At 34.0% G+C, this 14570-nt stretch overlaps 1 protein-coding gene across 4 annotated transcripts; it reads right to left on the bottom strand.

The window, feature by feature from the left end:
* Positions 1–342: 342 nt before the first annotated feature.
* On the bottom strand, positions 343–14279 carry LOC110871585 (uncharacterized protein At3g61260). Of its 4 annotated transcripts, XM_022120266.2 has the most exons (4): positions 14176–14248; positions 12994–13946; positions 11482–11563; positions 7799–8099 (listed from the first exon to the last, which is right to left on the bottom strand). In XM_022120266.2, the coding sequence occupies exons 2-4, from the start codon at positions 13677–13679 to the stop codon at positions 7884–7886; spliced, it is 984 nt and encodes a 327-aa protein (XP_021975958.1). In that variant the 5' UTR covers positions 13680–13946; positions 14176–14248; the 3' UTR covers positions 7799–7883. The 4 variants fall into 4 exon arrangements, with proteins under 4 accessions (XP_021975960.1, XP_021975959.1, XP_021975958.1 ...); XM_022120268.2 differs by lacking the exon at positions 7799–8099 and adding an exon at positions 343–646 and having other exon boundaries at positions 12994–14277; XM_022120267.2 differs by lacking the exon at positions 7799–8099 and adding an exon at positions 4065–4368 and having other exon boundaries at positions 12994–14279.
* Between the last annotated feature and the right edge of the window lie 291 nt (positions 14280–14570).

The raw sequence follows: 14570 nt of genomic DNA, 5'->3' as shown, positions 1-14570 counted from the left end.
GTAGTCATAATAGACTATACTTGGTGTCAATGCCCCCATCAAGCTAATGAATCAGACAAATAAATCATCCGGTTTCGAGCAAACCAAATAAAACAGGTGAAAACCCGATGAAACCATGGTTGGAAGCCGCCGATGCTTGCCTCCATTTGTTGCCAGGCCAGTTTCTAAGTCCGGGTTGTTCGATAAAACCGACAGAACTGCCAATTCGAAAACCGATCCAGTTTTCAAAATATTGTTTTTGAACTAATATATTTAAGAAAACACTAAATTCTAAAAAAAAAAAATTGAACTAAGCATACTTGATTATAGAACACATACCACATTTGCCAATATTAAAAAAGCAAAAAAAAAAAAAAATAGTCCATAAAAATATAAAATCTTGAATTCTTAAAGATACAACAAAGTGATCTGAATACACTTGCTATGTTAATTACCAGCACCAAGAAGTAGAAGGAAGTTTAAATGAGAAAGAAGATGGAAGGTGCCCTGTTCTTCTTATGTAATCCGCTTTTTCAGATGTTTTTACCGCTTGTTCGTTCAAATTCACCTCGGCTTTTGCTCGTTTTTCCTCAGCAATCCTTCGTGTTGATGCAAGTTTGTTTGTATACTTTTCTTGTGCTCGAGATTTCATTCTTTCCGCCTTGGCCTGATCAAGATTCAACAAAATGGGTGGCTCAAAAAAGGTAAAAAAGGGTTCATGGCAACAGGACCAGCCCGTTAGGCTTATCGATCTAGGTTAAGGCCTAGGGTCACCAAAAAACAAGGGCCTCAAATTTTCTCTTTACATGTAATAAATTTGTTTTTGGACCATTTAAACAAAGTTTATAGGCCCAAGGTTTAGGATTTTACTCTAGGTTGCACGCTTCATTCCAGAATTCAGAAGCAACGATGCAACACACCAACCCTCGTTATTTGCGGCGTCATTTGAGTAACCAAAGTGGGTCCTAAGTCGACTTAATTATTCTTTTTTATGTTATACGTTTAAGTATAATTTTTGCGGGTTAACACGTTACGACAGGCGTACGTGATTCAACATTTTTACTTCTACATTTTGTTCGGTTTAACAGTCCCGTCGTAAAGCGCGAATACTAGTTTAATATCAATTTGAAAGGTTTTATCTTTATTGCTTATCTTTGTACAATTCAAAGGTATTGATAATAACTTTGATAAATTTATGGTAAATTGGATTTAATCTCAGCTTTCTCAATTTGGCCGACAGTTATTGGTCGATAATAATCCGAACTGTCCCACTTTTGGCCGATAATAGTCCGTCGTTAAAAATAGATTAACGGAGTTAAGCTTTTTTCCGAATTACAAACTTATGTTTTATGGATTTTGATCAGAACGAGGGTACGAGTCAGTTTATGTAAAACTTACCTCGAAACGATGTTTCAAACGTCTTGATTTTTGTTAATTAGAAGTTTAAACACCCGAATTGAAGTCCCATTTTCATCTTTTGGGGCAGTAGTATTTCGAGCTAAATTTTACATCACATAAAATTCTTGGTTCCCATATGGGCATTAAGTACGGGTCTAAAACGAATTCGAGGTTATTGGTTACGAAACTCCAGCAAGTAGAAGTATTAGAGTAGTAGGCTTTCAATTTATATGTCAAACCACGAAAACAAATTTCTTTCATTTATTTATCTTTTCGGTTTTGTTACATATATAGTTCGATGCTTCGTTTTATTTTAATATTCAACCTCAGATTTCCATAATAAGTTCACGTGTATAATTTCTTTATGATCAGTAACATGATTTCTTTTCTAAAAGTAAGAAACATATCATTTTTCAACACCGCGAAATTCCCGGGTATTGTCACTAGTTTAAACTATATATTAAATGGGTGTTTAGATTTTGAAGAAACATTTTGAATGTTTGAAACATCTTAAATAGTTTTTAGAGTAAATATTCGTTTTCGTCCCTGAGGTTTGTCTATTTTAACTAGTATAGTCTAAAAATCCAATTTATAACAAATTCGGCCCCGAGGATTGCATTTCTTAACACTTTTCATCCAAATGACTAACTTGGTTTGTTTTTTTATGTTAAGTTTTAACTAATTGACTAGAATACCCTTAGGGACTAAGATGGAAGTTAATTCTTATACATAAAATAAATCGTGTATATATATATATATATATTTGTAAAATTTTAACGTTTAATGTTTAAAATTCTTATATATAAAAATATTATTATATATTTAAAATTTTATTTATATAAATCTAATTTATTGTTTATTGTTAAAAAGTTTTGGGGTGTTAAAAGTTTAAATAATCTAACCTTTAGAGAGACGTACTAAGAAAAACACACACACAAGTCATATATATAATAATAAATAACATACCATTTATGACCTAAAACAATCCCAAGAAAATGGTATAAGAGGTTTGATGAGTTCATGATCAAATATGGTTTTCAAACGAGTTGTTATGATATCTGAGTCTTCAATTTGTGTATTTGCTCATTAATCATTTTTGATTAATCGTTTTTGTACGATACGGTGGAAAACACAACAAGCTAACACATACACCATAAAGCGCGCAATCACGTGTTACTAAAATTTTAAAAAATAAACCATGGCAATACCATACTCAAATTATATTTTTATAAGCTGCGTAATTTTTATACGTAATTATATTTTACAAATGCGTAATTATCATGCGTCGTTATTTATTATTGTGCGTAATTACATATATATGTTGCACAACTACTTTACCTTAAGCATACTATTTTAAATATATATATATACACACACACACATATATATTAAACATTAAAGAATTTTAAATATATAAAAAAAGTTTATATATAAGAATTAGGCAAATTGGAAATAAATAATCCTAACTCACTGTTATTGGCCAATAATAATCCCAACTCATTTAATCACCAGTAATAATCCGAACTATTCACTTTTGTTTGTAAAATACTCCCACGTTAAAAAAAACACTAACTAGGTTAAAATATTGCTGATGTGGCTTAACATGTGTGGACTGACGTGGCTTGTTAATATCTTACCTGTGTATAAAATGATTATCAGCCTCATTTGCACACACAATCGACTGAATTTGCCCAATTTGTAGAATTTGGGTTTTGAAGGAGAGTGCGATTGTGTACGCAAATGAGGCTGATAATCATTTTATACACAGGTAAGATGTTAACCAGCCACGTCAGTCCACACATGTTAAACCACATCAGCAATATTTTAACCTAGTGAGTGTTTTTTTAACGTGGGAGTATTTTACAAACAAAAGTGAATAGTTCGGATTATTATTGGTGATTAAATTAGTTGGGATTATTATTGGCCAATAACAGTGAGTTGGGATTATTTATTTCCAATTTGCCTAAGAATTATCTTCTATTTGAGTCCCTAAGGGTATTATGGTCAATTAATCCAAACTTAAAAGGAAAAAACAAACCAAGTTAGCTAGTTGGATAAAAAGCGTTAAGAAATGTAAACCTCAGGGTTAGATTTGTTATAAATTAGATTTTTGGACTATACTAGTTAAAAAGGACAAACCTCAATGACAAAAACGGAAATTTACTCTGGTTTTTAATTTGATATTACGATCAAATCTTGTCTTAAAAAAAGAACTTGGTAAATCCAAGCATTGTTTTGTACCTATCGAGGTTTTATATGATATTTTGATCAAGATACTTATTATTTCATGACCAATTACTATGTATTGGTTAATTATTGTGAAAATTAATACGTAGTCATAATAGACTATACTTGGTGTCAATGCCCCATCAAGCTAATGAACCAGACACAAATAAATCATCCGGTTTCGAGCAAACCAAATAAAACAGGTGAAAACCCGATGAAACCATGGTCAAAACTGGTGGAAGCCGCCGATGCTTGCCTCCATTTGTTGCCAGGCCAGTTTCTAAGTCCGGGGGTTGTTCGATAATACCGATAGAACTGCCAATTCGAAAACCAATCCAGTTTTCAAAATATTGTTTTTGAACTAATATATTTAAGAAAACACTAAATTAAAAAAAAAAATCTTTTGAACCAAGCATACTTGATTATAGAACACATACCACATTTGCCAATATTAAAAAAGCAAAAAAAAAAAAAAATAGTCCATAAAAATATAAAATCTTGAATTCTTAAAGATACAACAAAGTGATCTGAATACACTTGCTATGTTAATTACCAGCACCGAGAAGTAGAAGGAAGTTTAAATGAGAAAGAAGATGGAAGGTGCCCTGTTCTTCTTATGTAATCCGCTTTTTCAGATGTTTTTACCGCTTGTTCGTTCAGATTCACCTCGGCTTTTGCTCGTTTTTCCTCAGCAATCCTTCGCGTTGATGCAAGTTTGTTTGTATACCTTTCTTGTGCCCGAGATTTCATTCTTTCCGCCTTGGCCTGATCAAGATTCAACAAAATGGGTGGCTCAAAAAGGGTAAAAAAGGGTTCATGGCAACAGGACCAGCCCGTTAGGCTTATCGATCTAGGTTAAGGCCTAGGGTCACCAAAAAACAAGGGCCTCAAATTTTCTCTTTACATGTAATAAATTTGTTTTTGGACCATTTAAACAAAGTTTATAGGCCCAAGGTTTAGGATTTTACTCTAGGTTGCACGCTTCATTCCAGAATCCAGAAGCAACGATGCAACACACCAACCCTCGTTACTTGCGGCGTCATTTGAGTAACCAAAGTGGGTCCTAAGTCGACTTAATTATTCTTTTTTATGTTATACGTTTAAGTATAATTTTTGCGGGTTAACACGTTACGACAGGCGTACGTGATTCAACATTTTTACTTCTACATTTTGTTCGGTTTAACAGTCCCGTCGTAAAGCGCGAATACTAGTTTAATATCAATTTGAAAGGTTTTATCTTTATTGCTTATCTTTGTACAATTCAAAGGTATTGATAATAACTTTGATAAATTTATGGTAAATTGGATTTAATCTCAGCTTTCTCAATTTGGCCGATAATAATCCTAACTCAGTTATTGGTCGATAATAATCCGAACTGTCCCACTTTTGGCCGATAATAGTCCGTCGTTAAAAATAGATTAACGGAGTTAAGCTTTTTTCCGAATTACAAACTTATGTTTTATGGATTTTGATCAGAACGAGGGTACGAGTCAGTTTATGTAAAACTTACCTCGAAACGATGTTTCAAACGTCTTGATTTTTGTTAATTAGAAGTTTAAACACCCGAATTGAAGTCCCATTTTCATCTTTTGGGGCAGTAGTATTTCGAGCTAAATTTTACATCACATAAAATTCTTGGTTCCCATATGGGCATTAAGTACGGGTCTAAAACGAATTCGAGGTTATTGGTTACGAAACTCCAGCAAGTAGAAGTATTAGAGTAGTAGGCTTTCAATTTATATGTCAAACCACGAAAACAAATTTCTTTCATTTATTTATCTTTTCGGTTTTGTTACATATATAGTTCGATGCTTCGTTTTATTTTAATATTCAACCTCAGATTTCCATAATAAGTTCACGTGTATAATTTCTTTATGATCAGTAACATGATTTCTTTTCTAAAAGTAAGAAACATATCATTTTTCAACACCGCGAAATTCCCGGGTATTGTCACTAGTTTAAACTATATATTAAATGGGTGTTTAGATTTTGAAGAAACATTTTGAATGTTTGAAACATCTTAAATAGTTTTTAGAGTAAATATTCGTTTTCGTCCCTGAGGTTTGTCTATTTTAACTAGTATAGTCTAAAAATCCAATTTATAACAAATTCGGCCCCGAGGATTGCATTTCTTAACACTTTTCATCCAAATGACTAACTTGGTTTGTTTTTTTATGTTAAGTTTTAACTAATTGACTAGAATACCCTTAGGGACTAAGATGGAAGTTAATTCTTATACATAAAATAAATCGTGTATATATATATATATATTTGTAAAATTTTAACGTTTAATGTTTAAAATTCTTATATATAAAAATATTATTATATATTTAAAATTTTATTTATATAAATCTAATTTATTGTTTATTGTTAAAAAGTTTTGGGGTGTTAAAAGTTTAAATAATCTAACCTTTAGAGAGACGTACTAAGAAAAACACACACACAAGTCATATATATAATAATAAATAACATACCATTTATGACCTAAAACAATCCCAAGAAAATGGTATAAGAGGTTTGATGAGTTCATGATCAAATATGGTTTTCAAACGAGTTGTTATGATATCTGAGTCTTCAATTTGTGTATTTGCTCATTAATCATTTTTGATTAATCGTTTTTGTACGATACGGTGGAAAACACAACAAGCTAACACATACACCATAAAGCGCGCAATCACGTGTTACTAAAATTTTAAAAAATAAACCATGGCAATACCATACTCAAATTATATTTTTATAAGCTGCGTAATTTTTATACGTAATTATATTTTACAAATGCGTAATTATCATGCGTCGTTATTTATTATTGTGCGTAATTACATATATATGTTGCACAACTACTTTACCTTAAGCATACTATTTTAAATATATATATATACACACACACACATATATATTAAACATTAAAGAATTTTAAATATATAAAAAAGTTTATATATAAGAATTAGGCAAATTGGAAATAAATAATCCTAACTCACTGTTATTGGCCAATAATAATCCCAACTCATTTAATCATCAATAATAATCCGAACTATTCACTTTTGTTTGTAAAATACTCCCACGTTAAAAAAAACACTAACTAGGTTAAAATATTGCTGATGTGGCTTAACATGTGTGGACTGACGTGGCTTGTTAATATCTTACCTGTGTATAAAATGATTATCAGCCTCATTCGCACACACAATCGACTGAATTTGCCCAATTTGTAGAATTTGGGTTTTGAAGGAGAGTGCGATTGTGTACGCAAATGAGGCTGATAATCATTTTATACACAGGTAAGATGTTAACCAGCCACGTCAGTCCACACATGTTAAACCACATCAGCAATATTTTAACCTAGTGAGTGTTTTTTTAACGTGGGAGTATTTTACAAACAAAAGTGAATAGTTCGGATTATTATTGGTGATTAAATTAGTTGGGATTATTATTGGCCAATAACAGTGAGTTGGGATTATTTATTTCCAATTTGCCTAAGAATTATCTTCTATTTGAGTCCCTAAGGGTATTATGGTCAATTAATCCAAACTTAAAAGGAAAAAACAAACCAAGTTAGCTAGTTGGATAAAAAGCGTTAAGAAATGTAAACATCAGGGTTAGATTTGTTATAAATTAGATTTTTGGACTATACTAGTTATAAAGGACAAACCTCAGTGACGAAAACGGAAATTTACTCTGGTTTTTAATTTGATATTATGATCAAATCTTGTCTTAAAAAAAGAACTTGGTAAAATCCAAGCATTGTTTTGTACCTAGTGAGGTTTTATATGATATTTTGATCAAGATACTAATTATTTCATGACCAATAATCTATTGGTTAATTATTGTGAAAATTAATATGTAGTCATAAACTCATAATAGACTATAATACTTGGTGTCAATGCCCCCATCAGGCTAATGAACTAGACACAAATAAATCATCCGGTTTCGAGCAAACCAAATAAAACAGGTGAAAACCCGATGAAACCATGGTTGGAAGCCGCCGATGCTTGCCTCCATTTGTTGCCAGGCCAGTTTCTAAGTCCGGGTTGTTCGATAAAACCGACAGAACTGCCAATTCGAAATCCGATCCAGTTTTCAAAATATTGTTTTTGAACTAATATATTTAAGAAAACACTAAATTTAAAAAAAAAAAAATCTTTTGAACTAAGCATACTTGATTATAGAACACATACCACATTATTAAAAAAGCAAAAAAAAAAAAAAAAAAAAGTCCATAAAAATATAAAATCTTGAATTCTTAAAGATACAACAAAGTGATCTGAATACACTTGCTATGTTAATTACCAGCACCAAGAAGTAGAAGGAAGTTTAAATGAGAAAGAAGATGGAAGGTGCCCTGTTCTTCTTATGTAATCCGCTTTTTCAGATGTTTTTACCGCTTGTTCGTTCAAATTCACCTCGGCTTTTGCTCGTTTTTCTTCAGCAATCCTTCGCGTTGATGCAAGTTTGTTTGTATACTTTTCTTGTGCTCGAGATTTCATTCTTTCCGCCTTCGCCTGATCAAGATTCAACAAAATGGGGGGGTCAAAAAGGGTAAAAAAGGGTTCATGGCATTGGCAAAACCCAGTCTTTCTGCTTTTGCCTAATCAAGATTTAACAAAATGGGCGGGTCAAAAAGGGTCGATCTTTCTACTTTTGCGTAGGGATGAGGCGATGAGCTCGGTACCGGTTCCGAAAGTACCGGTACCGAAAATCGCCAAATATGGGTACTAGTGTCGGTACCAAAAATGCTCGGTACGGTACCGGGATAGTACTGGTATTTGAAAGTAAAATTCGGTAAAATACTACCGGACCGAAACGCCAATCAGTGGGTACCGAAAATCGCCAAATATGGGTACCGGTACTGAAAATGTTTGGTACGGTCCGGTACCGGTACCGCGACTGTATCGGTATTTGAAGGTAAAATACTGGTACCGTACCGAACTGAAAGAACTGGTACGAAAATGCCAAAAAGGGGTACCGAAAATAATCCAGTACCGGTACCCAGTATCTAGTACCAAATGCTCATCAGTTTTGCGTATACAAGATTTAACAAAATGGGCGGGTCAGACGAGTCAAAATACTACCGGTACCGAAATCGCCAAATTGGGTACTAGTGTTGCTACCGAAAATGCTTGGTACGGTACCGGGATAGTACCGATATTTGAAAGTAAAATTCAGTAAAATACTACCAAACCAAAAGAACCTGTACCGAAACGCCAAAAAGTGGGTACCGAAAATCGCCAAATATGGGTACCGGCACCGAAAATGTTTGGTACGGTCCGGTACCGGTACCGCGACTGTACCGGTATTTGAAGGTAAAATACTGGTACCGTACCGAACTGAAAGAACTGGTATGAAAATGCCAAAAAGTGGGTACCGAAAATTCGGTACCGGTGCCCAATATCTTGTACCAAATGCTCATCAGTTTTGCGTATACAAGATTTAAAAAATGGGCGGGTCAGACGAGTCAAAATGGGTTCATGTCAAAACCAGTAGTTTTAGGGGGTGTTCGCCTATGTGCTTATTGCTTTTACCGATTTATTTTTTTACTTATAGCTTAGCAAATAAGAATTTTGGATACACATTCAGCATCAAAACCGCAATAAGCAGATAATCAGTTTTAATAAGCAATCCCGGATACATCCTTAGTGCGGGTTGCGCCTGGTTTGATCCAATTATTGAAAATTAGAAAGTTATTAGCGGGAAAAAATATGATCATAAAAGTTATATTATTACAAAAATACTTTACCTTCTTTTTTCCTAAAAAGTGTATTAGTAGGTTTTTAGGGCTACAAACGAACCAAACGTTCGGCGAACAGTTCGTGAACCATTCGGCGGGAAGTTTGTTTGTGTTCGTTCGTTTATTAAACAAACGAACATGAACAAGAAATTTCGTTCGTTTAGTTAAATGAACAAACATGAACAGAGGTCGTGTTCGTTCGTTTATGTTCGTGAACGTTCGGTAACATGTTCGTTCGTGTTCGATAGTTCATTACTGTTTTTAATTTTTGTATTTATTTAAATACTTCAAAATTCTGACAAATTAAATATCTAATAAGTGTTAGTGTATTATATACTAGATTTACCACCCGCCGTAATGCGGCGGGGGATTCAATAGTTATATATCATGTTAGATTAAAGGCAAATGTTTCTCACATTACCACGAGCCTATGTGTAAAACCGAGAAAAAAATAACTAAGTCGATCTCTGACTCGCACGTTGCGACAGACCTATCAAATGGGGAAAAATTCAATGTTTTAAAACCGGTAAATACCGGTATTACCGTTTCCAAATGTAAATCCGGTACGAAACACCCCGGTAAATAAGTGAAACGGCATAAGGTTTGTACCGACGGTAAAATCCGGTATACCGGTTTGAAACGTAATACCGGTACTGACACAGGGTTATTTTAGTTTGAGTTGATACTTATTTTCAATATATATGTTACTGATCTTATGTGATTTTTATATATTATGATTATTCGTAAGTAAAAGTTCTTATTTAATATTGTATGAAACGAAAATAGTTGATGTATTCAACACTCAAATGGCTTAAACATATCGTACACTTTCATTTGAAAGAGTTTGTTGGAAAATTGAATGATTTTCAATTATCTTTTGGATTATTTTTTTATTATGGATTTACTTTTGGATTCTCTTTAAATACGTAATCATTCATTTTTGGATTAACTTTTGAGTTGATGTTGTAATTTATGAAATTATAGAGTTAGCTAGTCAACCCGGTTGAACCGCTCGGTACATCCTAGTTCAACCGGTTGAACCATTTTTTAGCCTAATCCGGTTTGATCTAAAAACCGGTTTTTAAAACATTGGGAAAAATAGACGCGCTGCGACGGAAATGTCAAACAGGAAAAAATAGATGAAAAAACGTTGAATCCCACACGCACGTTGCGGCGTGTTAAGTCGGAAATTTAGAACGACACGTTAAACGGAGAACTTATGAAAGATGAAAAGTATATAAGGAGACTAAAGTTTAAAGTAAAAAAAATGTTGAAATTAAATTGTGAAAGATGAAAAGTTTTGGATTGAAATTAAAAAGAATTAAATGAATTAAAAAAGAATTAAAAAGAATTAAATGGGTTAAATTGCAAAAGATGAAAACTTTTGAATTAGAAGTGAAAAATCAAATTAATCAAAGGGTTAAAATACCAAAGATTGAAACTTTAGATTTAAATTGCTAAAGATTGAAACTTTAGAGTTAAAAAAGAAATCAATTAAACAAAAGAGATAAATAGATTTAGTTAAATTGATGTTTAATATTATTATTAATATTATTATTATTATTATTATTATTATTATTTAATAAAAGAGATAAATAAAAAAATAAGGGTGAGAAATTACCAGAGAATGACACGTGTCCAAAAAAGATTTTTGTTTATTAGTATAGAAAGATTCTGTTTATGAACGATTGTTTGTGTTCGTCTTTTTCTATTTGTGTTCATAAACATTATTTTGTGCTCATTTGTGTTCGTCAACGTTCGTTTTTGTCCGTTATCTAAAATTAATAAACAAACACAAACGAACACGAACAAGTCCATTTCCTTAACAAACGAACACGAACATAAAATCTCGTTCGATAAGTGTTCGTGAACAGTTCGCGAACACATATATTTCTTAACAAACGAACACGAACAAGGTCTTGTTCGTGTTTGTTTGGTTCGTTTGAAGCCCTATAGGTTTTTATCCATTTGTATAAACTTTGAATGGCTCTCAACCCGTTTCTCTTTTCGTCAAATCCTTCAACGTGACCCATTTGATCTGTTATAGCTATAAGTCTATAAACTAACCCAAATCAACCCGTTTAAAAATAAACACCTCGAAATCGGGCAGTCGGCAGTCTACAAGTAAGCAAAAAGATCAAAATGACTAAACGCACCTCCATTCTTTTCATTTCCATTTCGGCTTTCCGCTTTTCATGATTCTCCCAAGCTTGTATCTTCACTTCTTCGCGCTTGTACCTACCAACCACAAACAAACTTCAATAATCCTCTTTCTTACAGTTTTGAGGGTGTTTGGATATGCGTCTTTTCAAAGTGATTATCATCTATGCAGTTATAGCGGTCCAAAATCGAATAACGGTCAAGGTCCGCTATATGATATATAGGTTATAGCGGTGGTATAGCGGTAATTTTTATACCATGCATAATTTATGTATTTATATATATATATATATATATATATATATATATATACATATATCTTTGAAAAATATTAATAGTAATATCAAAATTCATAGTAATATCATTCCATTATCAAAAACATGTTGCAAATCAAATACTAATTGTAACTTTGAAGTATTTAATTTAAGAATTAACACAATCAAACGTCGTTACTGCTATAACCGCTATAGCACCGCTATAGCGGTATTTAGCGCCGCTAATAGCGGAACCGCTATAGGCCACCGCTATTTGGACGGCTACACACCCTGAGGTCACCGCTATAGCACCGCTATTGACTGCTTAGATTATCATGATTTAAAGCTTTAAAGACCGTTAAGTAATGTTGCTTTGACCTTAACTAACCGAAAAGTCAAATCAATTCAGTTTTAGTCAAACACTTGTCATAATCAGTTTACACATGCATCCAAACACCCCTTAATTACTCACCAAACAATCAAGACACAAAACTTAAATACTCATTTGCTTTCTATAATTGTTCAATCGCATGTTTAGTTTCTTTTTAGGGTAAATTGCATTTTACGTCCTTTAAGTTTCTGCATTAATTTCAGGTGTTGTCCTTCAACTAACGAAGAGTAAAATGCACGGATAGTCCCTGTGGTTTGGTGAAATTTCACCTTTAGTCCCCAACTTTTCAAAATTACACTCTTAGTCCCTGTGGTTTGATAATTTGTTACTCGGACAGTCCCCAAAGTGGATGGAGGTTAGTTTTTCTGGTTAAGTGGGTGTGAAATGACAAGGACTATCCGAGTAACAACTTTTCAAACCACAGGGACTATCCGAGTAACCTTCATCCGCTTTGGGACTATCCGAGTAACAACTTGTCAAACCACAGGGACTAAGAGTGTAATTTTGAAAAGTTGGGGACTAAAGGTGAAATTTCACCAAACCACAGGGACTATCCGTGCATTTCACTCTTTTTCTAACGAAATTACAGTGTATGTCCTTTATGTTCTAATTTCTTTACAGGCGGTGTCCTTTCTCCCTATAAAGATTACAAAAATAAAGGACACCCGCCGTAAAGAAATTAAAACATAAAGAACATCCGTTGTAAATTGTAATTTCGTTAGTTAAAGGACAACACCTGAAATTTTGTTGAAACTTAAAGGACGTAAAATGCAATTTACCCTTTTTATAGTATACAAATGCGAATCATGTTTTTTATGAACATACGAATCTAACATAACGGTCGGAAAAAAAAAAGTTATCACCTTGCCATGTACTTTGCACGTTCGGCTTCATCCCAAGCCATCGCTCGGGTTTCCAGAGGATTTACCGGCTTACTATCAACCACATTTTCACCATTGGGACCCACCCTATCTCGACCAAACCTCGTGGGCCCACCAACATCAACCGTGGGCCCACGGTTCACACCTGGTCTAACGGGAGTTGATGAACCGGAAGCTATAGGGCTGCGTGCAGCCGGGGTTGTGGCTGGAACCGGTGTAGCGGCTCTTGAAGGCTCCTGGCTAGCCATAGGGGTCATTTCGGTTCCCATATCTCTAACACATATTGATCTAACAACTGATCCTGTACTCTCATTAGATCTCCATATTGACTCATCACAGTTGACTTGTTTTGTTTCGATTCCGGTATACTGCACCATGATCCCGTCACCTCCGTCTTCATCTTCGCAGCTCGGATACTCGTGTTTCGAACCCGAACCTATTAATCTTCGATCATCGGCGTTTGAATTACGCGGCTCGCTGTTCGAGTGACTCTTTTCGCCGCCTCTCGATAACTTGACTAGCCATTTTTGGGCATCGTCCCATTTTGACGGTGTCGGTTTGCCTAAAGCCGTCCGGTGGCCGCCGCGGTGACCGCCACCGTTGCCGCCGCCACCGGACGTCTCGTGAGAGACATGATTTAAACAACCCTTATCTTCTATTGACCTCATTTTGGTCAAATCACTAGCTTTTTAGATCAAAGATTGATAGATTGTGACAGTAAACTCTAATGTTCAATGGGGAATCACACAGATCTAAGTGTACAGTTTACTAAAACATGTGAAACTGAAGTGAAGCATGAAGAACAACAAGACCCATTAAAAAATGCAAGTATAACACATGCAGATAAGGTGTTTGATAAAATATCTCAGAGAAACATACGCTGATCTTTCATAGCAATAGCTTCCACACACTCGCAGGTAAGCTGTTCGCTAAAACTACTCATAGAAACATACAATCAGCTTTCATAATATTAGCTTTCTGAAGCATACTTCAACTTGCAGGTAAGGTGTTCGATAAAATGTCTCAGAGAAACAAAACTACCCAAACACCTCAAATGCGTAAACAAAATGAACGTGTATACCAATATCACAAAAGGGTTTAATCAGGTATAGATTCTTGAACTTTTTTTAAGCATGAAAGTAACAAAAGTGCAGAGAATAAAACCTTGAAAGGAGCCATTGATATTGAGAGTTGCAGGTTGTAATATAATAATGAGGATATGGAGATCTGATCCACACCAAACAGTGGGGTAAAACAAGAAATTATTAATTGAATTTATTGTTGAGAAGGGGTGCAAACGAGCTGAGCCGAGCCCGAGCTCGACCAGGCTCGAGCTCGTTTAACATATGAAAGCTCGAGCTCGAGCTCGGCTCGATTCGAGCTTTATTTCTTAAGCTCGAGCTCGGCTCGAAGGTAATTTTTCAAGCTCGAGCTCGGCTCGGGCTCGACTCTTTAGTATTTATTAATTAATTTATATTAATTATAATTATTATTTTACATATAATTTAGTTATTTTTTATATTTATATAAATGGTAATTATTATTATATAAATATACGT

Source organism: Helianthus annuus, chromosome 8 (genome assembly GCF_002127325.2).
Source record: "Helianthus annuus cultivar XRQ/B chromosome 8, HanXRQr2.0-SUNRISE, whole genome shotgun sequence".
Classification (NCBI taxonomy): domain Eukaryota; kingdom Viridiplantae; phylum Streptophyta; class Magnoliopsida; order Asterales; family Asteraceae; genus Helianthus; species Helianthus annuus.
Note: the sequence above shows the minus strand (reverse complement) of the source record. Positions and strands in the feature narration are given on the sequence as shown.

Coding starts and splice junctions, on each gene's coding strand:
- LOC110871585 (XM_022120267.2), bottom strand. CDS start 13,679: ATGAGGTCAATAGAAGATAAGGGTTGTTTAAATCATGTCTCTCACGAG. Junction 11,564..12,993: donor CGTGCAAAGTACATGGCAAG/GTGATAACTTTT, acceptor TGTGGTTGGTAG/GTACAAGCGCGAAGAAGTGA. Junction 4,369..11,481: donor TGGAAATGAAAAGAATGGAG/GTGCGTTTAGTC, acceptor AATCTTGATCAG/GCCAAGGCGGAAAGAATGAA.